Genomic DNA, 26016 nt, shown 5'->3' with positions numbered 1-26016 from the left:
TCGATGGGACAGTTGTCCGTTTGGTCCAGCCATTTTTTCCGGTTTATTTGGGTAAGCACTCCATTTACGTCAAAATAGCATGGCTTCAAATTCCACATTTTGCAGCTTCAAGCCACTTTCCCCTCACTCTCTCGGCTTCCGTCCAACGTCTCACCCTTCCTTCGTGCTCGCTTCTATAAGCAGCAATTCATCCTCCATATATTCTGATTCACAAAGATAAGGTTGTGAATCCTTACTTGTCCAAAAATAGTCATCTTCGTTGTTTGTTACCAAATCTGCCATGCTTAGAAGACACATACGCCTTTGTTTCCGGAAGTAGGACACACAGTTGTTGCCAGAAGTCGGAAGTGCACTGCTATGGAAATGGAAATAAATGCACCATGAAATTAGTTCCGGCAATGATTAAAATGATCAAAATACGGTAAATATTGTACATATTACATATTGTTATGAACGTGTCTGTTACTACATTATATATATATATATATATATATATATATATATATATATATATATATATATATATATATATATATATATATATATATATATATACTTGCAATATGTGTACAAAACGTTGATGGAGGGTTTTGAAGGCTACAACAGTGATTCCCATTAGCTGCATCTTCCAAGCGTTTTTTTTTATCATCTTTAAATGCCCAGGGTGTACCCCGCTTTCCGCCCGAATGCAGCTGGGATAGATCCCCTCCCCTTTTTATAAGAATATATGCATGCAGTGTGGATGTATCCATTCAAGCTATAGAGACAGTTGGCAGCCATGTCTCCATTCATTGAGCGACATATTCAAGTGATGCCATATCGAGGACAGCTGACAGCAACAGGCAATTTTGCAAATTACCCGCACAGCGCAAAGCCAAGGGCAGAATATTAAGTGAGCGACATGAAAAGTAGGAGAGAGCGACATGAAAAGTAGGAGAGAAAAAAAAAACTTTACCTAGCGTGTCCTTGATGTTCTTCACTAGCGAGCCTTTCTTCAGGCTGTTCTTGCGCTCCACGTAGTTGGACGGCACATAGCCCGTTTGGTTGGCCGCGTTGCGGACGCGCCACCAAGTTTTAGAGTCGTCCAGCAGGTAGAGACGCTCGTTTTTACGTATGTCAAGTTCCTGGTCCTGCTGGGCCGTGTAGTCCCACTTGGCTACAACAATCACCTCCTCTGTCATCTTTCATGGAGTCCCCCTGTGGAGGAAATAAAGTTCAAGTTAAAGTGCCAATGATTGTCAAACACACACTTGGTCCGATGAAATGATCCTCTGCATTTGACCCATCTCCACAGGGGAGCAGTGAGCAGCAGCGGTGGCCACGCCCGGGAATCATTTGGTGGCTTAACCCCCAATTCCAACCCTTGATGCTGAGTGCCAAACAGGGAGGTAATGGGTCCCATTTTTATAGTCTTTGGGATGACTCGGCCGGGGTTTGAACTCAGAGATGTGTGTCAGCATATTGGTCAATATTAAAGTGTCCCTTTAGTGCAGGGGTCACCAACCTTTTTGAAAGCAAGAGCTACTTCTTGGGTACTGATTAATGCGAAGGGCTACCAGTTTGATACACACTTAAATAAATTGCCAGAAATAGCCAATTTGCTCAATTTACCTTTAACTCTATGTTATTATTAATAATTAATGATATTTACACTTAATTTAACTGTTTAAAAGAGGAGAAAACACGAAAAAAATGACAATTAAATTTTGAAACATAGTTTATCTTCAATTTCGACTCTTTAAAATTTAAAATTCAACCGGAAAAAAGAAGAGAAAACTAGCTAATTCGAATCTTTTTGAAAAAATTAAAAAAATAATTCATGGAACATCATTAGTAATTTTTCCTGATTAAGATTAATTTTAGAACTTTGATGACATGTTTTAAATAGGTTAAAATCCAATCTGCACTTTGTTAGAATATATAACAAATTGGACCAAGCTATATTTCTAACAAAGACAAATCATTATTTCTTCTAGATTTTCCAGAACAAAAATTGTAAAAGAAATTCAAAAGACTTTGAAATAAGATTTAAATTTGATTCTACAGATTTTCTAGATTTGCCAGAATAATTGTTTTGAATTTTAATCATAAAAAAGTTTGAAGAAATATTTCACAAATATTCTTCATCGAAAAAACAGATGCTAAAATGAAGAATAAATTAAAATGTATGTATTATTCTTTACAATAAAAAAATTAATTTACTTGAACATTGATTTAAATTGTCAGGAAAGAAGAGGAAGGAATTTAAAAGGTAAAAAGGTATATGTGTTTAAAAATCCTAAAATCATTTTTAAGGTTGTATTTTTTCTCTAAAATTGTCTTTCTGAAAGATATAAGAAGCAAAGTTAAAAAAATAATGAATTTATTTAAACAAGTGAAGACCAAGTCTTTAAAATATTTTCTTGGATTTTCAAATTCTATTTGAGTTTTGTCTCTCTTAGAATTAAAAATGTCGGGCAAAGCGAGACCAGCTTGCTAGTCAATAAATAAAATTTAAAAAATAGAGGCAGCTCACTGGTAAGTGCTGCTATTCGAGCTATTTTCAGAACAGGCCAGCGGGCTACTCATCTGGTCCTTACGGGCTACCTGGTGCCCGCGGGCACCGCGTTGGTGACCCCTGCTTTAGTGAGTACTGTACACCCCTCTTTTATTTCAGTAACGGTATAATGTAATGGTCCTTCTCAAGGGGCAATAATGTTGAAATGAAACTTGAATATACTATAGATTAGTCAATGTATAGTCAACACACTGCCTTTTTTGTCTATATAGTCAGTACAGTCAGTACACCTCAAGGTGAACATGGCCAAAGTGTAAATAGCTCAACACCAACTTCCTTCCTTCTGCCTGAGAACGTCCCACAGATGCTCCAATGGGTTAAGGTCTGGAGGAGACATTCTTACATACTGCTCCATCACTTTCACTTCCCTCAGCAAATGTTGGAGGTGTGTTTGGGCTCGTTATCAGGCATGAAACTGCCATTGGGTCCAGTTTCTGCTTAACATAGTCACAGTACATGTTGGAATTCATGTTTCCCCACAGTGAACCAAAGCTCTCTAATGCCAGGCAGCACTCATGCATCCTCGGACCACCATGCTTGACTGCAGGTAAGACAATAATCGTGTTACTACCTTGTGCCGCCAGCTATTGCGTCACGTCCGGCTCGCATCCTGCCCAATGAATACTGGTGGTGGTCAAGCTAGCTTTGTTTTCAAGAGGTACTAGGCGCTATTTAGCCTTTCTCGAAGAAGAAATGTCCTATAATTGTGTTGTCTTCAGCTCTACGAACCGTTCAAATCGCAGAAAGGATAAACGTTTCTTCCGAGTTCCTCCAGAGGTTATCAAAAAGGGCAAAAAAGTGCAAGATTTGTGGAAACGACGACGAGAAAAGCAGCACCCTCTACAGTCCCAGGGAGCAGAGTCGAATAATGCGTGAGTTTGCAGTGAACACTTTGTTAAAGGTTTGTTTGATATGCTTTTAACGGTTATTATTTCCCATTTAATTATTGTCTTGATATTATTTGTATTTCTTAAACACGTTTGCTACAAGTGTTTAGATTTCAAAAAGCTGAAATGTGAGCTACTGCCTTTTTATCAGCTGTGCCACAATCTCTCGGTTGAAAAAACAAAGTCACATGACCAAACGTTAAAAATGCAGTAATAAGAACGGCATGGTTGTGTCAAAATGTTTTATAGTAGGAAACTTGTCAAAAAAATAAATTTTAAATAGAGCTGTCAAAACTTACTGACTGATTTTTTCAAAAATCAGATTAATCACACTTTTGAATTTGGATTAATCATGATTAATCACAGTTGCTAAAAAAGCGTTGCTTAACTTCTGTTGTACTTTTGTTGACAACATTGCCGTGTGTATACTTCACCAGTGTTGTTTGTTGTCCATACACTTGTAGCATTTTTCATTGTAACTATCCGCTGTTAAGGTAGAGCATGTATGGTAAAAAAAAATTGTGTGATTAATCTGCGCATATCTTGTCAATAAATAATGCAATTTTTGAAAGCTCTGTTTTTAAATTAACATTATTAGGCGAGAGAGACGGTGCACTGTGGGAGGACTGGTGGTTTATCAAAAGACGGAACTAATATTAATACCAATACTGACAATGATCCTTTTTAAAGCAATTAGTTACAAGTTAGTTGTCAAAGCTGCAAATACGCTGCCAGAAATAATGTCCACTTCAAGACCGGGTAGTCACATGAACATCAAGATGCTTCGGTCAATGACTTTGCCGGACAGCTTCTGAGGGATTAGACACGCCTGATGCATGCGGCAAGGTCGTGAGAGATTGTCAAGGCAAAAATGCATGCAGTGATGTGGGAAGCGCCGTTTGTTTCCGTTCTGTGCGGGGGGAAAAAGGCAATCTCACGATATGGGAATCATCTGAGCGATTGGGTTTATATTTAGCTCAGCAGCCTGCAGCTGGAAACGTGATCTCTGGAATAAATAAAAAGAAAGTGGAGGAGATGCTGTGCAATTATTCATTCAAATGCTGTCATGCAAGTACTACGCTACGGTTTTAGAAACCGAAACTGAAATCATTAATGAATGAAGTGTAACGGTGCACGAATCTCAGTAAAAGTTCAGCGATTTGCTGACGCAGACCTGATGAATGGCTTGGGATAGCTCTAAAAGAGAAGCCTAGCTAACCACAAAAGAGAGTTATGGCTAATGAGGAATGCAGCTGCACAAATTGTCTTACATAAAAAGATTCAATTATTGGTGGAAAGATTGATATCCCTGGTGCACGGGCTGAATAGAGCAGCAGCCGTCTTAAGGTATTAAATTCCATCTTCATTAAGTGAGGGAGACATTTTAACTGGATACCAGCGGTTGTAACGGTACATGCAGTCATAATCAGATTATTTTTTAGTACACTACAGAGACATACACAGTCATGAGCGGGAGACATGACTAGTGAAAGTGCCAAGGAGAAGCCAGAGCTTGAAAAGCCATCTTCCATCAGAAGATGAAATACGTAAATTAACAAAGACAAGTAGATAAGACAAAAGCAGTGTGCTGGCTGTAATGCTGCACGTTAAGCATTTAAAATGGACATGTTCCAATCAGGGTTTTAAGCTGCCGATTCCAATACCGATCATCCAGGAAAGAGATCAGCCGATATCGATCACATACATTATTGTAATGTTTCGATTTGTTTATGGTGAGTGTTACTGACAGTTTACCAATATCAACACAATATTTAGACGAGTTCCTCAGTCTCTTTCTCTGTGTGTAATATGTTTAGCCTCTTCCTTCAGTGATAATGATACATGGTAATGATACTTAGATACAAAGCAATTCAGTTTATTTGCCATAATGGAGTTGAGTATTATTAGATTAGGCGAGTGGCTCAACAACGTGTATGGAGACACATAATTAGCTGCTAGCTGCTTGTCAACCAGGGGACTGAAATAAAAAATACTGTCAGCCAGAGGGGATCGCCGTTGGTGATCGTCATTGGCATTTTTCACAAAAATCAGCTGGTACTGATCTGTGCTAGATTGATCGGCATTTCCCTAATTAAAAACCTACAATTGTTGTCATTGTTGCGGCCTGGATTTTTTTTTAAATAACACAAAAAAACGCTTTTTGTTGCACTTTCCTATAAATAAATGTAAAACTATTATATTTCATAATAATTATCATTTACAAATTGAGAATTGTATTTACTGCAGTGATGGGCAATATTCCGATATCCGATAACTGATAACTTTTTCTTTAAAATATTGATTCGAGTTTGTGCACACCTGGACGTAAGAGTCAAACAAAGGTTGATTTGACAGACTTTACCTGTAGATTTGTCCTGTGAAAAGCCAGTATCTTTAAAAATGGCCATCCAGCGCAATTAATTACATGATAAATGCACAGATCGCTTAAGCTCTCATGTTCCTTTGTGACTGGCTTTGGGGCAGCTTTTTAATCAGCAGGCGTCTTCCTAAGCTTTTAAAACACCGCTGTAGCAATGCAAGCGTTCTAGATGGCTGATAAGGTTTGATGTGTTGAAGCGTGATGTTGTTTCCCTCTTCGCGGACTGTTTGCAGACCGTTTGGTGTAAATAGCAGGCGAAAAGCCTCCATCCGAATCAGTAAGGAAGTCACACCATGCTTGTTTACAAGGAGCTCAAGGGGAGTTTACCTGTCCACCTTAAGCACAGTAAGTGGGGAAAAAAAGAAGCGCTTGATTTGCTCACCCTAACCTACTTACAGTACGCACGGGTAATCTCGCCTCATTGAAGCGTTTTTTTTAACTAATTATCGGAGCTATTTGTTTTTAAGTTATACGTTTTAAGTTAAGGTGTTATAAAGTTAACTACTCTATCCATCCATTTTCTACCGCTTGTCCTTTTCGGGGTCGCGGGGGGTGTTGGAGCCTATCTCAGCTGCATTCGGGCGGAAGGCAGGGTACACCCTGGACAAGTCGCCACTTCATCGCAGGGCCATCATAGATAGATAGACAACATTCACACACTAGGGACCATTTAGTGCTGCCAATCAACCTATCCCCAGGTGCATGTCTTCGGAGGTGGGAGGAAGCCGAAATACCTGGAGGGAACCCACGCAGTCACGGGGAGAACATGCAAACTCCACACAGAATGATCCCGAGCCCAGGATCGAACCCAGGACCTTCGTATTGTGTGGCACATGTACTAACACCTGTGCCACTGTGCCCCCGACAACAATAGACGCAATATTTACCGTGCACCCCTAATTTATTGGAGATATCTGCTGGCAGTTTGTTTACTTTTTTAATCATTACAACCATTTACAAAAAACCTAAGCAGTTTTAGGTTTTGTTCCCTTTCCTTATTGAAAATGAGTGAGTCCCGGCCTGCGCTGTGTCTATGTTGAAAATTGCAACAACAGAGTAAACAAATGTGCCTCTGCTTGCTGCCATTGAAGCTGCCAAACTTGATGTGAGAGGAGTGGTGCAACACAGCACTCATAAACTTTGCATAGCAGGGATTTGACTTATTTGACTACTTTACCTTCCATAACGCAGGAGGGAAGTATGCGAACAAGCTGCAGCCTCTGTCGGCCTCAGGCTACTGCTGCTGAATCATACCAAGCTTCATTTTTCCTATTTGGTACTGCAGGGAGTCACCCTGCATGGATGGTTGAGCCACCAGGATCACTCGACTGCGTTTTAAATATTGGATCATTGCAAAATAAACTAGATTCAACATGTTCAGTGGCAGGCACCGGTGTTGCCATGCCGACGACAGCAAATGACTTGACTAGGAAATATCGATTAGAGATTTAGTCTTGGTCAAGTTGTTCAACACTAGCTGCGTTTCCATAGCAGTTTTTCGCAAAGTAAAAGCAATATTTCTAAAATGTTGATAAAGTACTTTTGCGACTTGTAGGTGTTCCCATTAAAGGGTGTATGAAAAATCCTGACGACCAGAGTCCAAACGGAGTAAAAACAATGCCAACAAACAAAAAAAGTCCTTTATCACCCATTCTCCTTATATAGCTGGACAAAGTCACAAGTAAATGTGCAAGCAACAGCTAGTTTCGGTTTTGACTTCAGTTATGTCGACAATTCCTTATGTCGATGTCAGTCAGCCAGTATGAGGGGTGTCGGCATCAACGGATTCCATAGTATTTCCCTTCCCTTTCATGATGTCAACGTATTTGTCTCTGTAACGACACTGCTCATTTGCCACAGATATGGAACGCCACTTCAAACCGTGCCCGGCTTCCTCTTGGGCCAATTACGTGTATCAGAGTGGCAGCTACAGCATGCAACGCTGCTCCCACCGACATCTGTAAACACGCCATCGCCAGAGCAAATCAGTGTTGCCACACAAAACAAATGATTTACTTCATTAAACAAAGCTTGAACGCAATCCATATGCACACAAAATAGGAAAAAAAAAGCCCTTGCTTGGTCAATTCCTGTGAGAATTGAAGAAGCGACAGGCGGCTGAACCGGCCCTTACGACGCCTTTTTACTGAGGCGAGAAAGCTCAGGAACTCTTTCAACACGGCACAAAGAGAATAGAGACGTAAAAGAGGATTATACAAAAAGGTCTGGAGGAGCTTTCTGTGTTTGCCACTCAGGTCAAACACAAGCAGCATTCGACCAATGGAAACACACTTACACGCCCGTTCTCCCTATCCTGCATCCCACACGGTTTCAAGAGGGAAGCAATAAGAGAACATTTGGAGCAAACTCAATAAAACGGAACATGACAGCACAGAGCCAGGCGCTCTCGCTTTGAGGCTCCACAATGTTAATCAGCCCGATGGTCCTGTTTAACACTATTGGCCCGGTGAGAAGCTAGAGGGTGTTTACAAGTACAGCTGCCTGTTGATAGCAATTAAGTCCTCAATGGCATTAATTCTGGCTGAGCAGTTTGCTATTTACTAGTATTACAAAATTGGTTCTGTTCTGTCAAATATAAGGCTGAAATATGCTGAAGGACATTCAACATTGGACGAGCAGTTTGTGTTTGTAACAACTGGCCTAGCATGCAGATTACAATGTTTCTAGTTGTTTTTACAGCTCCAGTTTGACTCTATACATAAATTGTCATGTATTATGTGTTGACCACTGTAGTCATCACATAACAAGACTAGGCAGTCCCTCCAGGATTTCGTAGCCTTTTTTTGTGAATGTTGCGACATAAAATGCCGGAATTCGCGAAAGCTTTTTCAGAAAGTTGCGGCAAAAGTGGCTATGTTTTGAGGCTGATTTGTATCTAAATCATTGAATCAACTTCTGATTTTATGAATCTCTTGTCAATGTTTTAAGTATCCCAAGTAACCTTAACATCAAAAAGCTCAGGTTTTTTAACAAAAATTTTAAAAACAAACATTGTATTGACGTTTTACTTGTTTTATCCATCCATTCATTTTCTACCGTTTTTCCCCTTCGGCGTCATGTGGGGTGCTGGAGCCAATCAGCGTTTAGTGCAAAGAACATACAAGGAATGATTATATAGTAAGCCTTTAACCTACGGCAGGGGTCCCCAAACTTTTTGACCTGGGGGCCGCATTGGGTTAAAAAAATTTGGCCGGGGACCGGTCGCGGGGGGTGCTGGAGCCTATCTCAGCTGCATTCAGGCAGAAGGCGGGGTATACCCTGGACAAGTCGCCACCTCATTGCAGGGCCAACACAGATAGACAGACAACATTCACACTCACATTCACACACTAGGGCCAATTTAGTGTTGCCAATCAACCTATCCCCAGGTGCATGTATTTGGAGGTGGGAGGAAGCCGGAGTACCCGGAGGGAACACACGCAGTCACGGGGAGAACATGCAAACTCCACACCGAGCCCGGGATTGAACTCAGGACCTTCATATTGTGAGGCACATGCACTAACCCCTGTGCCACCCTTGTTTTATCAATCAAACTATTTATAAAGTGCCTTTCAAACATAAAAGAAATGCAACAAAGTGCTTTACAGACTTACAAAACTGTCCCCTATGACCCACCTCCCCCTATCATCAGTCACACACACGCACGCGCACGCACGCACACACACACACACACACAAACACACACACACACACACACACACCCACACACACAAACACACACACACACACACACACACGCATGGCTGAGTACAGATATGTATACCACACAGACTTAAAAGTAGACACTAAATGGCAGTAAAAACACAAACTTAGAGCTCATTGTCAAATTACTGAACTGTTTTAATTAATTTTAACTAATAATACTAACTACAAAATGTAATTTCGGAAGAAATTGCGTATGAATATTGCAAAGCCGAATGTTAACTGAAATGCCACGCAAACTAGATCTATATGACTCTTAGGTGTATATCTGCAAAATGAGCTAAAAAAAAAAGCTAGCATGTCTACAGTTAACATGTGTCAGGTACCAAACTATGACTCTGCGATTTATACCTGCAAAATGAGCTAAAACAGCGAGTATTTTTGTTGGTAAAGGGGTGAGATAATCATCACACTTCAACACCTCTAATGTAAATACTGCCTAATACCAATATTATCTTAAATGACTAAGCCTGGATACATAAAGCTTAAAGAAATCCATAAATAAAAGTAAACTAGGAAGTAAATGTTTACATATGCTTTGATTATACAGTTGTCCTGTGCATTTGAGCGCTGCTCAGAGACAAATTCGATTGGCGAAAATTATGCCTATTGATCAAAATGTGCGGGTAGCACTCCTGGTTTTTAGGGGCGGGGGTAAATGTCATTATGATTATTAATAAATATTGGCATCAGAAAAGTAGGTATCTTCCTTGAATTCAAGATGTCAGAAAAGTGGGAGATGGAAAGCCCCCTTTTATTTTACCTGGACACTTCAACCATCCTCCTTTTCTGTAAGCAATTTTTCACATGTCACTTTCATTTTCCATCACTATTTCAGGCCTCCTCGCCGCAGCACGAACAACACTGTTGGGTATGTCTCCATGGAAACCGTCGCTGGGTGGTCCCATTTTCACTGAGGGGAGGTATTCTCCAAAAAATCTGACTTTCCGTTCCTTTTAGATTTGCCATACTTCTGTACCAAAACTCCACATATAGGCAATTTGGGGGTTTCTGTAGCTGCTCTCTCTCCCTTTTTTTTGGTTTATTCTTTTCTGAATTTCGTGACTCCTTTGATGCCCACTTTTCTTCCCCCCCACTGTACAAAACAGTGTAGTACTTGTTCACTGTGCATTCCTCTAGGCTCTCTAAATACAGAACGTCTCTTTGGGGTTAGCTAGTTTCCCAGAAGCTTCTCTCTCTCTGCACAACCTGCCTCAAGCTGTGATCATTAGCTTCTTTAAACCTCGGAAGAAATGACTCCATCTTTTTTTCTTGTGCTACAGTGTGGTATTCACTTCCCCTGGCACAAGTACAAAAAACATTTGAGGTAGCCCTGTGGAGAAACACTGGTATAAAATGTTAAGGTGTGATTGTTTTCCTTCGACGAGAGTATAGGCTATCATTTTTTGCAACCAAGGGAAAACACGAAAAAACTAATCCCAATCTAATATTTACTGCAGCAGTTCATAATCATTGTATGAAACTGTATTAGGCCCATGCTTGAAAGAGCAAATCTATTTTTACACTAGTACAGGGGTCGGCAACCTTTTGCATCAAAAAAACCCATTTGGGCCCATTTCCACCATATCAAAACCCACTTGGAGCCAAATAACCTAAACTGAAAGTAATACTACATATACGCTTTTTCAAAGATATTTGTCATGTAATGTTCCTGTCCTATTTTTTTTTTTGTATGTTTTTAAATATTTTTTCTAGTGTCTCCTTAGGTTCTATAAGTGATAAGCCACACCTGTTGCCGCCTGGCAATTAGTCATATTTCTCAAGATCCACTTTTGCATGACTATTATTTTCTGAACCGTTGTGTTGCCACTCATCTCCTTCTTGCCATTTTTCTCCTTTACTAAGTTATTCCACAGTTCTGTATCTTGCTCTATTTTATCTACAGTTTGTTTATGTTAACCCTTCCCACTCCAAATCCTCTTGAATCCTATTAAAAAAAGTATTCATTTTGAATCAATAAATCTTTTGAATAGAGAATTGATTCTGAATTGAATAGTTACCCCTGAGAATCTAATCGAATCGGATAGTGTGGTGCCCAAAGATCCACAGCCCTAATGAATGGATATACTGTATATAGTCTATTATTTACGTACTATTGGCCATAATAAGTTGGAAAATCATGTTAACTATCATAAAAATTCTATATAGGAAAAAAACTGCATTTAAATCGCCACTCGGGAGCGCTGTACTGCCAAATTCTCTGTAAACGTCTTTGGAGACGGCCAATGGTAGAGAAATTAACGATCAATTCACGGGCAATAGCTACCTCAAAAATTGCGACATTAGTGGCATTGTGCTGTGTTATAAAACTGTACATTTCAGAGTGCCTTTTTATTGTGGGCAGCCTAAGGCATACCTGTGCAATAATCATGCTGTTTAATCAGCATCTTGATATGCCACACCTGTGACGTGCGATGGATTATCTTGGCAAAGAAAAAGTGCTCACTAGCACAGATTTAGACAGATTTGTGAACAGTATTTGATAGGAATAGGTCTTTTGCTAAGAGTGATTAATGAAGAATTCATAAGAGTAGAAATATTACAATTGGCTAGAAGACGGAACTTATACTTCCGGTTGAAACCTTTAAACAGGACGGCACTACAGCAGCTGCAGTGAGCAAACTCGTCCAAAAGATGGCACCATTGCACAAACAATAACACACCTTTTTAGTGTCTTTGCTTATTTTACTGTTTTTAAACTTTTTGCATTTTGGATGTCAACAAAGAAAAATCCATAAATTAGCCACATCATTTTATAACCTGCAGGGTTCAAAGCAAAGGAAAAAGTAGCGGCCTATAGCCCGATTATTTACAGTATTCACCGCCTCTGATCTTGTCTTAAAAAAATGTGTTTCCAAATGCAGATCTACAAAAAGCAAAGGTTGTCTTGCTGTATGTCCGGGTCAATATGGTATTCAAACAGCACACTCTTTTGTTTCTACTAGTGTGTGACCACCTTCTTCCATTTATGCAGTTCCCACTGCACATTAATATGCTTAGAACTTAACCACAAAAACACATTCTGACAGGTTTGCCCCATAGGGATAAACTACAGCAGAAGTCAAAGCGCCCCCTGGTTCATACAGTGAGATATTTATACAGCCAGCTGCTACAAACACACACAGAACATTATGGTAATGATTTGCGCTAACTACTTGATAGCTGCTCTGCGAGTCTCCAGAGAGTAAGCAGCTAAAGGCTGCATGAGTGAAGGCAGCCCAAGAAGAAATTTTAGAAACAAGAAAGTGACCTACTTGCTGGCATTCAGGCAGCTGAGACAGATTGTTTACAGGTTTGAGTCGGAAAATGACTACAACTCCTGTTTTGTCACACAATTGTAACATTTCCAGAAACTTTTATTTCCAGGAACATATTTATGTGGGTAAAATAATTATTGGTATCTGTGTAGTTTGTTTCCACTGCACCGCAAAGTTCCAGAGGCATCACAGTGTATACTAATAGATAAATTTAGGCCAGTCTTTTAGATACAAATAAGATACGGAGATGTGGGGGGCGTGGCTCAGTTGGTAGAGCGGCCGTGCCAGCAACTTGAGGGTTACAGGTTCGATTCCTGCTTCCGCCATCCTAGTCACAGCCGTTGTGTCTTTGGGCAACACACTTCACCCCCCTGTGCCCAGTGCCACCCACACTGGTTTAAAATGTAGCTTAATATAACAGGTTTCACTATGTAAAGCGCTTTGAGTCACTAGAGAAAAGCGCTATATAGTTATAATTCACAAATTCACAAATAAGGTACCCTGAGAGTCACAAAAAACATGGCAGGTGAACAGAAATGTGGCATCTGTGTTTTTAAACAGCCAAAGACGATCATATTATTGTGTTTCAAAAGTTAATGTTGAGCCAAATTATGAGAAATCAGACTAATTAAGTGCATGGAAACATAATGACCAAATGGATTCTAAAAAAAGCCCCATTTCTCAACGAGGTAGTTTGGGGTTAAGGGAAAGTGTTTATACTCAGGTAAAAACAACAAAATATGGTTTTGATAATAAAATATATCGATCCAACCATTTATTGATAATTTACTTGGTATGGTTACTGTTGATATTTTGTATCGATTCGCCCGACTTTGTTTAAATTCAAGAGCTCTGGCTTGTGATTAGCATATTCTCCTACAGCGTGTAGTTGAAAAATAACTTTACTTTTTAGAATTTAATAGTGGCTTTGCTTTGCTCTTGAGGGACATTAGCCGCTAGCAAGGACACTACATTGCGTAAAGGACGGGGTGTTCGGTCGCTTGTCACTGTCAAATTTGACACACTACAAATTTGTCAAAGCTATAATGTGTCACCAACATGCATTATTAGGATATAACGATAGTAATAAAACTCTATTGTTGGGCACATTGATATTGTGTACTGTCTAAATTAAGCAACCCGAGTAACTACTGTGGAGATTGGGTGAAGGTTTTGAGAGGCCCCATTGGTCCATTAAACCAACAGGTTTAAAGTATAATTTTTATAAACTTTATAGGCAGAGTTTGGGAAAGGCTATTTTCCGTTCCTGGTGCAGAAATCAAAGACATGCTTAGATGAAAAGAACTTGAGAGATTGTGTGGAACATTCACACAATCCTTAGTTTTGTGGGGGTAAACCTATGCCGATACATTGAGCCTGTATAGAGCAAATAGTACTGTTGATAAGATTTAAAGTTCATTCTCAGCTGCTGAGTGGGTGACGTAACCCACACACACATCATGTGGGAGAAGTGTTGAACTGTGCTCATCGCTTGCTGTTAAACTCTGAGCGTTACTGCCGATCAAGACCAACTGTGGGTCTGCCAACCCGAGAGCCTGCAGCAAGTGTGTGTGTCGGTGTGTGTGAGCATGAGAGACTCCACAGACCAAATACAGTTTGTGTGCCGTCTTGAATTCTCTAGAGAGCCCTGTGGCACTCAGAGCGATCCATCTCATAAATAAAGCAGGACTTCCTTCAGCTGCAGCAGTGTGCGCGTGTGCGTGCGTGTGTGTGTGTGTGTGTGTGTGAGAACGAAAGGCAGAAGGGTGGAGAGGGTGGGTAGGCAAATGGATTAGAAAGCCTATCATATTTTTCCATTCAACTCTGCAGCAACCACAGCACATCCCGGGACTAATATCCTTGAGGTCAAGAGCACAAAATGAGATGGCTGCTGACTTAATCATCTTTACAAACCTAATACATTTTTCCATGCTGAAAACCGCCGTAACAAATCGATTAAGAAGGTCCGCAGTCATTTTTTTGCCGCAGCATCCATCAAAACATCACATTGGGTCTTCCCTGACCGTGTAAGTGACTTGATACCAAGATAAACTATCGTGTCAGCGTGTAGAAGCGTTTACTAGTGTTGTTACAAAGAAATAGTGTAAAGAAATACAACACACTAATAGTGTTTTTCAAAATATTTGGTCATGTATCGGCCTGGGCCGATAAGTCAATCGGACATTGAATGAAAATGAACTCGCTATTATTGCCGGATCGATAAATTGTCATGTTTGTGTGTTTGTTTTCTTCGTCTACTTAAGGTACACAAGGTTTCACTCTGTGCATTTCTCTCAGCATCTGAGCATGTTTGTTCAATAGCACAGTGTTTTTCAACCACTGTGCCACGGCACACTAGTGTGCCATGAGATACAATCTGGTGTGCCGTGGGAGAGTACGTAATTTAACCTATTTTGATTAAAAATATTGTTTGCAAACCAGTAATTATAATCCGCAAATAATGTGCCATTGTTGAGCGTCAGTGCTATCTAGAGCTCAGCAGAGTAACCGTGTTATACTCTTACATATCAGTAGGTGGCAGCCGGTAGATAATTGCTTGGTAGATGTTGGGATCACATCATGTGAGACCCCGATAGTTTGTCGTGATCACAATTGGCAGACGACAGTGGGAGGCAGTGTGCAGGTAAAAAGGTATCTAATGCTCAAACCAAAAATAAAGAAAATGTGAGTCCCCCTTAAAAAAGGCACTGAAGCTTAGGGATGGCTATGCAGAACGAAACCAAAACTAAAATTGCTACAAAGGAAACAAAAACAGAATGCTGGACGACAGCAAAGACTTACAGCGTGTAGAGCAGAGATGGCGTCCACAAAGTACATCCGTACATGACATGACAATCAACAACGTCCACACAAAGAAGGATAGCAACAACTTAAATATTCTTGATTGCTAAAACAAAGCAGGTGCGGGGAACAGCGCTCAAAGGAAAACATGTAACTGCTACAGGAAAATGCCACCAAAACAGGAAAAGCCACCAGAACAGTAGCACAAGACCAGAACTGAAACACTACATACAAGAAAAAACACTCAAAATAAGTCATGGCGTGACGTGACGGGTCGTGACAGTAGACCTACTTTGAGACAAGAGCTATAGTGATACATGTTCGGTTATGGTTTAAATTCATATCCAACAATTGCGACAACAACTTTTTATTGTCATTATCGGCTACTGAGTTTAATTTTTTAATGATTCCTGTTGGTAGTGTGCCTCCACATTTTTTCAATTGAAAAAAATGTGCCTTGGCTCAAGAAAGGTTGAAAAACACTGCAATAGCAGAACTAAATGAAGGGAGTGAACGCTCTTGAGTCATCCCCAATCTTTGTATCTGTGAGTGTAGGCGGGACCGACAGCGACAGAGCCTCCCTAGTCGCGACTTGCTAGTCAGAAGCACCGCATGGTAACAAAAATTTGGAGGAGAAAAGAAGATTGCAAAGCCTGATGTACCAGTATGCGGAATTTGCTGAAACAAAAAAAGTGAATGCAACAACAAAAGAAAAAAGGTTTTCACCAATAGAAAATATCAATCTTTTATTTTTTCTCACAGAATTTGTGTGTTTATTTTATTTTTATTGTTTGTATACTAATGTAGAATAATAAAAAGTTATTGACCTTCTGATTGCAGTAGAAAAAAACAAATGAAAATAAAAATGTTGCGTTTAAAAGGTTACTTGCATTATACATTATTAATAATCAGTAAAATGGTCCATCCATCCATCCATCTTCTTCCGCTTATCCGAGGTCGGGTCGCGGGGGCAGCAGCCTATGCAGGGAAACCCAGACTTCCCTCTCCCCAGCCACTTCGTCCAGCTCCTCCCGGGGGATCCCGAGGCGTTCCCAGGCCAGCCGGGAGACATAGTCTTCCCAACGTGTCCTGGGTCTTCCCTGTGGCCTCCTACAGGTCGGACGTGCCCTAAACACCTCCCTAGGGAGGCGTTCTGGTGGCATCCTGACCAGATGCCCGAACCACCTCATCTGGCTCCTCTCGATGTGGAGGAGCAGCGGCTTTACTTTGAGCTCCCCCCGGATGGCAGTGCTTCTCAACCTATCTCTAAGGGAGAGCCCCGCCACCCGGCGGAGGAAACTCATTTCGGCCGCTTGTACCCGTGATCTTGTCCTTTCGGTCATAACCCAAAGCTCATGACCATAAGTGAGGATGGGAACGTAGATCGACCGGTAAATTGAGAGCTTTGCCTTCCGGCTCAGCTCCTTCTTCACCACAACGGGTCGATACAGCGTCCGCATTACTGAAGATCGACAGGCAGATCAGTAAAATGGTCTTATAATATAATGCTGACAATAATATAATTTATCGACAATAGTGTGTGGGACAATATAGTGTATAGTACAGCAAAATTAGCCATTATTCCCAGATCTAGCCATGACCCAACCCTCATAACCCAACAAACAGGCTGTACACAGTATAACCACAGTAAGGAATATCAGCCAGTTAAAAACATGGAGAAAGTTAGTGTATTTATTTGTGTAAGCTAACTGTTCTACTTCTAAACCACTGCACACGAAAGGGTGAACATTTGTCAAAACATGCGCCCCTACTGTCGTATTTACTTCAAATGTTTAAAAACAGCTCAACACGCTACACAAAAATAACTTTGGGATGTTACCCAAATCATCACGGACTATAAAATGTGAGCTAAATTGGTGGAAAAATATGTCTGCCTGTCAACCAAAATGTCTTTGCAGGGGCACGGGCAAACTTTAGCATCTAATGCCCATAGGTCGTTGATCACTTTTCTAATGGTTATGAAACATTGAGCCACATACCTCTATTACATGCACACTAGCACGTCTTCCAAAGCATGTAATTTATACTAGGCTTCTGTCCAACAATTCCAGTTTAAAATACAAACACACAATAATGATAACATGGGCAACAAGGGCCACAACCTGTAGATAAAAAATGTGTTGTCCTTGTGAAGATCAAACTTCATGTCGGAAACAATGGTTATCAGCACTGGCAATCATTTTTTAAACTTTATGACACCTTGGACTCATGTAACCTAGCTGATAAAAGCCATTTAGCCCTTTTGCCACCTCCGGCTTCATTCTTTAACAGCACCTTTTTTCCATTATGAGAATCTTGCCAGGTAAAATACTTTTCTGTACTAGTAACTCTTTCTCTCCTAATATATTCCATATCTACATATTCATAGTATTGAACGGTAGGGGCGATGATCAATTCTTTTTATCCTTGGCTCCCCCCCGCTGCCTACTCTCCTATGGCCCTACAGGGAAAACCCTTTTAACAGATGTGAATTGGAGTGCTTAGTGGAGCGCTGACGCCTTTCACTGCCTTCACAGGAGCAGTATTAGACTGTTAATGAGGGTGAACCTCCGAGGGAGGCATGTTAACATGGCCTATGTGGCTCTTCGGGGAACCTGCTAAGCGTGCATCACTGTGGAAAAACTGACAATATTTCGGTCTAGACGAGTGAATGTTTGGCTGCCTGATTGTCTATTAGGAGCACCAAAGGGGGGGAGAAACAGTAATTTAATCAAATGAATTAGAGCATGAAGGTCCGCGGCCTGCGCTCCAAATGCTGTGATGGAATAAACGAATAAAAAAGTTTACTCCTCCAGTCATAGAGAAACAGAGCTAATGATAAAACAATACAGGCCTCCTGTTAAGAGGTTTTCTCAGGAACTGGGGAATGGTTTTATAATTGTAATATGTCCTACACTTTTACCTCGGTTTTGGTAAGCACCACTTTTTGTGTGATTCCAATGTCAACAATAAGTCTGGTTTCGAATACGGCCTCGGTTATCATACGGCCAAACATTGTGCGTAACAAACTAGTGAATTTGCCTGCAAAAAAATTAAATGTTTCTTGGATTGAATGATATGAAAATTTCTTATTGCGATTATTGTGACCAAAATTACCAGGGTTATCATCAGCGTTTTATGCTGCCGATTCCAATTACGTGTATTGACCGTAAATCTTTAAATTTATTCATGGTAAGTGCTGTTGACAATATTGACTCAATATTTAAACAAGTTCCTTGTTCTCTTCCTCTGTGTATAATATGTTCAGCCTTGTCCTCCACTGATAGTAAGAAATAAAGAATTGCAGGTTATATGCCTAAATGGAAATTATTATCATTAGCTAACAGAGAAAAATTAGAGGCAACTGAAATGTAGTTCTTCAGAAATATGCTGCGCATATTGTGGACTGAAAAGAAAAGTAACAAAGAGGTGCTAGTGCTGGCAAAAACAAAAATAACTCTTAATGCAACGATTCGAAAGAAGTAGCTGAAGTTTCTCGGGACATATCATCAGAAAAGATAGCTTAGAAAAACTGATAACAGAAAAATTAGATGGAAAGAAAGCTCCAGCCTAAGAAATATTATCGGAAATATCAGTAATATAGAACTCATACATAGGGCTGATGAAAGAGAAGAGAGGATAAACCTGATACTCCATGGTTATTATTAGCTTAGAGGAGCGTCTCCACACTGTTTATGTAGACACATAATTAGCTGCTAGCTGCTTGTTAGCCAGGGCACTAAAAATGAATACTGTGTCAGCCAGAGGAGAAGTTTGTGATTGGCAATAAAATGCAACATTCGACAATGGCAATGACATACTTTTTCAAGAAAATCGGGCGATAATACCAGTACCAAAATGTATTTCGTAATTGGCTTAATTTTAACATAAAATCTTATGCACAATAAACATATGTTTCTTAATGCAATTATAGAACAATTTTGGCATTGAATAACAGTGAACATACTAGCTACTTCTCTTTTAGTAGTACCGTATTTTACGCACTATAAGGCGCACCTAAAAACCTCCAATTTTCTCAAAAGCTGACAGTGCGCCTTATAATCTGGTGCGCCATATATATGGACCAATATTGAGCCACAAAAGGTCTCGCAACTACGGGATGCATAAACTAACCCCAGCCTTTACTTTAGCGTCTATTCTATGCGCCTTATAATGCGGTGCGCCTTATATATGAACAAAGTTTTAAAATAGGCCATTCATTGAAGGTGCGCCTTATAATCCGGTGCGCCTTATAGTGCGGAAAATACGGTAAGTAAGCAAAGCAACTTATCAATTATAGTGTTAAGTAATAAAGAAACAAGTGTCTTTCCTAAATTGACGAGAGCTGGGTGATTATATGATCATGATTGTTGATCACGATTTATTTGAGTTTGATCACGCTGATCAGCTGTTGCATATTTTCTTCTATTCTTCTAGGGAAGCAATGATGCTTGGTATAATTCTGCAAGAAACAATCCACCTTTATTGACCTACATCCTGGGGGTCTATGTGCCAATTAGCCAAACTCCCTCTCACACATATTTTCCATTTTCAACACCAACAATAGAAGTATACTTGGTAGAAAACGCTCAAATGTAAAATAAGGCTACACTCTTCCAAAATGTACGAGCTTGATGCTAGTTTACATTGGATTTGCCAAAGACAGGTAAAGTTCGATATAATGCGTTCCGATATAAAGTGATGTTCAATAAAACACAGTCATGTCACGGACCTCAAATTTCCGCTTGTTTTTTTTTCTTTTTTTCCACACAAGAGCCAACCGCATTGTTTTTCACCAAATTATCGACTATCAATACTGTGACGTGGGAGCACAATCCATCACTCACGTCACGTGTGGGGCTACCCACCAAACATCATCGTTATCGTCATCAAACCTCGCAAAGCGGATGCGACAAATGTTTGTTTACATTTCAAGATGCCATCCGTGTTCGGCTTTGCTGGGCTCTTTTTTTTTTTTGCCTGTCTACTTCAAGAAGAAAACTATGGAGCCAGAACACTACCGGTAAGATTTTGTATCAAAAAAAAAAAATTGACAAAAAATTTAATTTGTATTGGCAGCAAACAAGTTTTGGCAACAAAAAAATACAAACATTGAAAAAATACAATATTTTTGGTGGCTATTTCCGACGCCAATATTCATATTTGTGTGTGTTTCAAAGATTCTTATGATTGTTTCTCTTTTTTTTCCGGGTCACGGGGGGTGCTGGAGCCTATCTCAGCTGCATTCGGGCCTTGGTATCATATTTCAACTTGTCTACCTCTTCTTCACTTCCTATGCGATCTTCTGTTATGACATCACTGAAGCGTCCACATAGTGCGCACATACTGGAACCAGCTTTGACTCATTCTCGCTTTCCTTCTCTCATTAGTTCCCCTCTCTGTCTCCCCCTCAGACAGAATCCCAGAGCAGGATTAGGCCCGGTGCCCAGCGGTAGCACAAGCACAGCGCAATTTGACAGACTGTTACTTCAATTCGAGGTATTAGGAACTCAAGCAGGGGTGGCTGATGACAGAGATGAAGGGCGGCCCAGCCAGAACAAACATACTTCTGGTACAAGACGAAGAACACTCGGGAACAAAGAGCTTAACATGCCGACCGAGCGTTGAAAATACAGACAGATGCTGGTGGTAGCATAAATCCTCTTTCTCTTTCCTCGAGAAGAAGTGAGCTCCATTGTCTTTTAAACAGTAAACACTGCCAGTTTAATGGCTGCCCAGTGCCCAGATTACAGCTGATTACAATAACAATAGGGTGACCTTTATCTCGCCACCCGGTCGCGCTAGTCACCAGTGTGCCCATCTGTGCAATGCTCTTCATTAAATTATTTGCACCAACAAAGACCCGGGGACCAATTCATGGGATAATCTACAGTACCCTTGATCAGTCAACTAGTGGCATTGTGCTGACAACCACGGATTGCGGAGGAACAACATGTGGTTGATGGTGGACTCATGCATGTTAGAACCCACTATCCTCAACATGTTCTTTAGTTTGGACAGCTTGATGATGATTTATGGGCATGTTTTGTTTGGGAAAGGTTAAGGATTAGTGTTCGGAGTTAGGTTGGCGCTAGGGTTAGGTTTAGCCTTGACGGTTAGGGTTAGCGTTTAATCTGTAAAATGATCAAACATCATAGTTAATAGTCAATATTCAATGTAAGGCAGGGCGTTGTGGCAAAAAAAAAAAATCACAAATAATTTTTTCAAATCATCCGATCGAGATTAATATCAAGATTTTTTATTTTTCTTTAATTAAAAGGCAGATTGTCCCGTGCAGGATTATAGCGAGTACCGTTGCATCACTACTGTTTACGACTGCAGCATTTTATAACAGACATTTCCGCCATGTTTGATCGAGGTAATATATGCTAACAGCTGACAACTGTCTTTTTGTTCAAATATATAATCGTGTTTAACAGAGATACATTGGTACAGGTAACCCACACTACTGCCTGTACCTGGTTTTTGGCCCACACTTTTGCTTCTTTTTCAGTACGTTTTGTGGGGGTGAATATAACTTTATTACTCTCAAAGTTCTTTGTTTTTTTTCCTTGTCATCACAAACATTCTGCAGTACACAAAGTATCAGTGGTGTACTGAAAACTATAAGACTTTTCTTTCAAGTTAACATTTACTAAACATCACTTTTAAATGGTATATTATTATTCATATAATTTTTAATTACTTGTATTCATCAGTGCTTCACGCCAGTTCTTTAGCAAACGGCAAGCAGTGACCCAGATTGTGGAGTTTTTTAAAACCCAACTACAATAGCTTATATTCAATAAAAAGTACATAGAAGTGCAGTTTGAATTTAATGTACTGTAAAATAATGTGTACCAACACATAAAACAAGTTTAAAGATTATTTCAGGAACAAATTGTTTTTTATCCAAAACTCAAAAAATATTTGAACACAAAGTGTCTGTATGCAGAGTTTTTAGTAGATGTTACATCAAAGGAGATTCATCTTGTTAGACACAAAAACAAAAAGTCTGATTAAAAATATTTAGACATAAAAATGTATTTTTCTGAAGAAATTAGTGTCGGGACTAATACTGTAGTTCAGTCACAAAGACATTTTGTGAGTGCTGGCACGTACGTAAGTCTGCAATCAGGTCAGTATTATTGGTGAGCTGCAGTAAATAGTGAAACTAAAGTTGGTGCTCCTTTTAAGTGTTATGTTTCAACTTTTATGCTAGTGTTAGCCATATTTCTTTATTTTGTTTTCTGGGTTGCACTTCCAGCTGTGTAAGGGGGAAGAGGCACAACGCTCATTGGACATTAATTACGACGTGAGGAGCCTGAGTTTGCAACGGTGGAATGGGAGGTCGCGCACATAAGGACACAAACACGTTCACAAAAACACACGCAAACCTACACAAACACAGACACGTTCACAGACACACGGAGGATCGCGGTCAATAAAGGCAGGTTGTTCCGTGCAGGATATTACCAAGCGTTGTTGCTTCCCTACTGTTTACTACTGCGGTAACTTCTAACAGGTATTTCCACCATGTTTGATTGAGGTAAAAAAGCTAACAGCTGATCATTGCTTCAAGCAGGAACTTTTTTTTTATCTAAACGGAATTATGTGAGCGTCCCATCGGTCGGCATCCTAGCGAGAGTTAAAATAATACATTATTTTATTTTGGTTTGTTATTGTTAGTTTGTATGTTTGCGGATGCTAGTGTCACAATTAAAATGCATCCATCACTCAACTTCTAAAACTTATTGCTCATCCTCTTTGTGTTCGGGCTCAAAAATATAGGTCCTGGATCATAATTTTTCCAAAAGTAATAGTTGTTGGTTCTCACAAAGTCTGCTTTATTAGCATTGTTGTTGATAGGGAAGGGATCTTTGGTTCCTAGAGTGACGTCACGTGATCATGTGACTGGGTTCCTCATTATCTCTCAAAATGTTGGTGTCCTAAATCAGACATATATGATAATAGCTTCAATATAGAGGGAATTTGTTTTTTCACTCTACTGGTACTTTAATGGAACACAGAATGATGATGATTTGTGGGCATATTTTGTTTAAAGAGGGTTAAGGTTAGGAGTTCTAGATCTTTAGCATTTATCAAGAGAAACTCAGAACAAGCAATTAAAAGGATCTAATAATTGGCACTACAAGGCAATAAAGTTTACATTTTAATTTAATTCAAATACAACAATGTTTCCATTTTACAATGCCATAAAATCATGTATTCTTTTTCAGTCAAATAAGAGATAACATTTTTTGTGACTAACATTTTTCGTTAGTCTTGTTTTCCTGTGAAAAGCCAAATTACACCACTACTAAAAAACAGATGAACACCATTAATTGAATTTAAATCACAATTTTGGCTACCATGATTAAATGAGGGTGAACGCCTGTGATGTTAATATTTAAAAAATAAGCTCCGCTGCAAATCAAATCAAGCACTTTCAAAGCAGCGCGGCAGAAGTGCATCAGTGGCTTGGCTTGAAACTCCATGAAGCGACTGGCGTGGGCGGTAGTCGCCAGAGGCCATTGGGTATGGACACAGAACTCCATGACCACGCCAACCACCTCACAGGCAATTAAACTTTTCTCGGGACTGCTGCAACCGGTCGCCTCTTTTCACTTCTGTTGAGTCCTCAGCATGCGTTAAAGACCACACCACTGTTATTAAACGACGATAGGCATGGACACCTAGGTATGAACAGGTATGGATACTTGGACAGGTAAAAATGGTAATAATAATAATCGTGGTTAAACTTCAGAAGGGGAGTATTACCGTTTTAATTAAAACTGTGGAAAAAACGAGATTGATAACTGCACTTTGATAAACTTGACTGACTGGCGCCAGTTCGCTAGCCCAAATACTAACATAAAAACATGAGACATTAACATCTTAGCTTTGGTCACAATAACCATGATAAGAAATGTTCATATCGTTACATCCCTAACACCCGCACAACACTGTTTTGCTTGTCTCTCTGAAGTCCTACTAGCGCGGGGGTCGGCAACCCGCGGCTCTAGAGCCGCATGCGGCTCTTTAGCGCCGCCCTAGTGGCTCTCTGGAGATTTTTCAAAAATGTATGAAGAATGGAAAAAGATGAGGGGAAAAAATCTATTTTTTTGTTTTAGTATGGTTTCTGTAGGAGGACAAACATGACACAAACCTCCCTAATTGTTATAAATCACACTGTTTATATTAAACATGCTTCACTGATTCAAGTATTTGGTGAGCGCCGTTTTGTCCTACTAATTTTGGCGGTCATGAACTCACCGTATAGTTTGTTTCCATGTATAACTTTCTCCGACTTTCTAGGACGTGTTTTATGCCACTTCTTTTTCTGTCTCATTTTGTCCACCACACTTGTAACGTTGGGCATGAGTGCACAAAGGTGAGTTTTGATGTTATTGACTTGTGTGGAGTGCTAATTGGACATATTTGGTCACTGCATGACTGCAAGCTAATCGATGCTAACATGCTATTTAGGCTAGCTATATGTACATATTGCATCATTATGCCTCATTTGTAGGTATATTTGAGCTCATTTAGTTTCCTTTAAGTCCTCTTAATTAAATTTATATCTCATGACACATGTAATATGGCTTTTAATTTTTTGCGGCTCCAGACAGATTTGTTTTTGTATTTTTGGTCCAATATGGCTCTTTCAACATTTTGGGTTGCCGACCCCTGTACTAGCGGGACTAAATCATGCTAAATAGAGTCAAAATACATTTTACGTACTCCCCATTAGAACTTATGCACCCCTGCATCTGCGCACGTGTATGAACCCAGGGAATGCAAGAATGTAATTGCACATTGAAGGACTCTCATGTGAGTACAACCGTTACACTAAATAGCACTATATTTTTGTATTTAATCATTTAATATTCATGTTTAGGTCAAGCGGAGATTTCCAATTGATGACGTATGGCTGTTTTTATATGGCCCTGGAAAAAAACATCAACATTGGATATACAAGGCTATGAGAATGATAATGAGAAAACAATGAAATGTTAATACTGGTAATGAACGAAAACACAAACAGTTTTCTTTGACTACACGGATAATGTTTAATTAGCCCTTTTATTACACTATTTCATTACAAACAACATGATTACGTCACGTTCACCCTAACACCACCTCCGGGACGCTATTACTGCAAGTGGGAAACACTGTCTATTTCCTAATTGTGACTTCAATATTGATCAAAATAATTGTGATTAATATTTTGGCCGTAATTGTATAGCTCCAACACCAAGACAACAAGTTAACTACTGTATCTCAAAGAAGGCTCTCTAAAAAAATATATATTTCTCTATAAAAACATACATTTACTAAACATTCAATCCATCGCAGGTCTTGTTAGACGTTTAATTTCACGACAGT

The 26016-nt window shown here is 39.8% G+C and overlaps 1 protein-coding gene across 3 annotated transcripts in view; it reads right to left on the bottom strand.

The window, feature by feature from the left end:
* Positions 1-26016, bottom strand: part of nck2a (NCK adaptor protein 2a) — a 63631-nt gene that overhangs the window by 34480 nt on the left and 3135 nt on the right. For all 3 annotated transcript variants that reach the window (XR_009828648.1, XR_009828649.1, XM_062069809.1), the window contains exon 2: positions 956-1197. Coding sequence is in view for 1 of the 3 variants with exons in the window: in XM_062069809.1 (XP_061925793.1) it covers positions 956-1181 (226 nt within the window). In the remaining 2 variants the exon portion in view is untranslated. The remainder of the gene's footprint in view (positions 1-955; positions 1198-26016) is intronic.

Source organism: Entelurus aequoreus, linkage group LG14 (assembly GCF_033978785.1).
Source record: "Entelurus aequoreus isolate RoL-2023_Sb linkage group LG14, RoL_Eaeq_v1.1, whole genome shotgun sequence".
NCBI classification, from domain to species: Eukaryota; Metazoa; Chordata; class Actinopteri; order Syngnathiformes; family Syngnathidae; genus Entelurus; species Entelurus aequoreus.
Note: the sequence above shows the minus strand (reverse complement) of the source record. Positions and strands in the feature narration are given on the sequence as shown.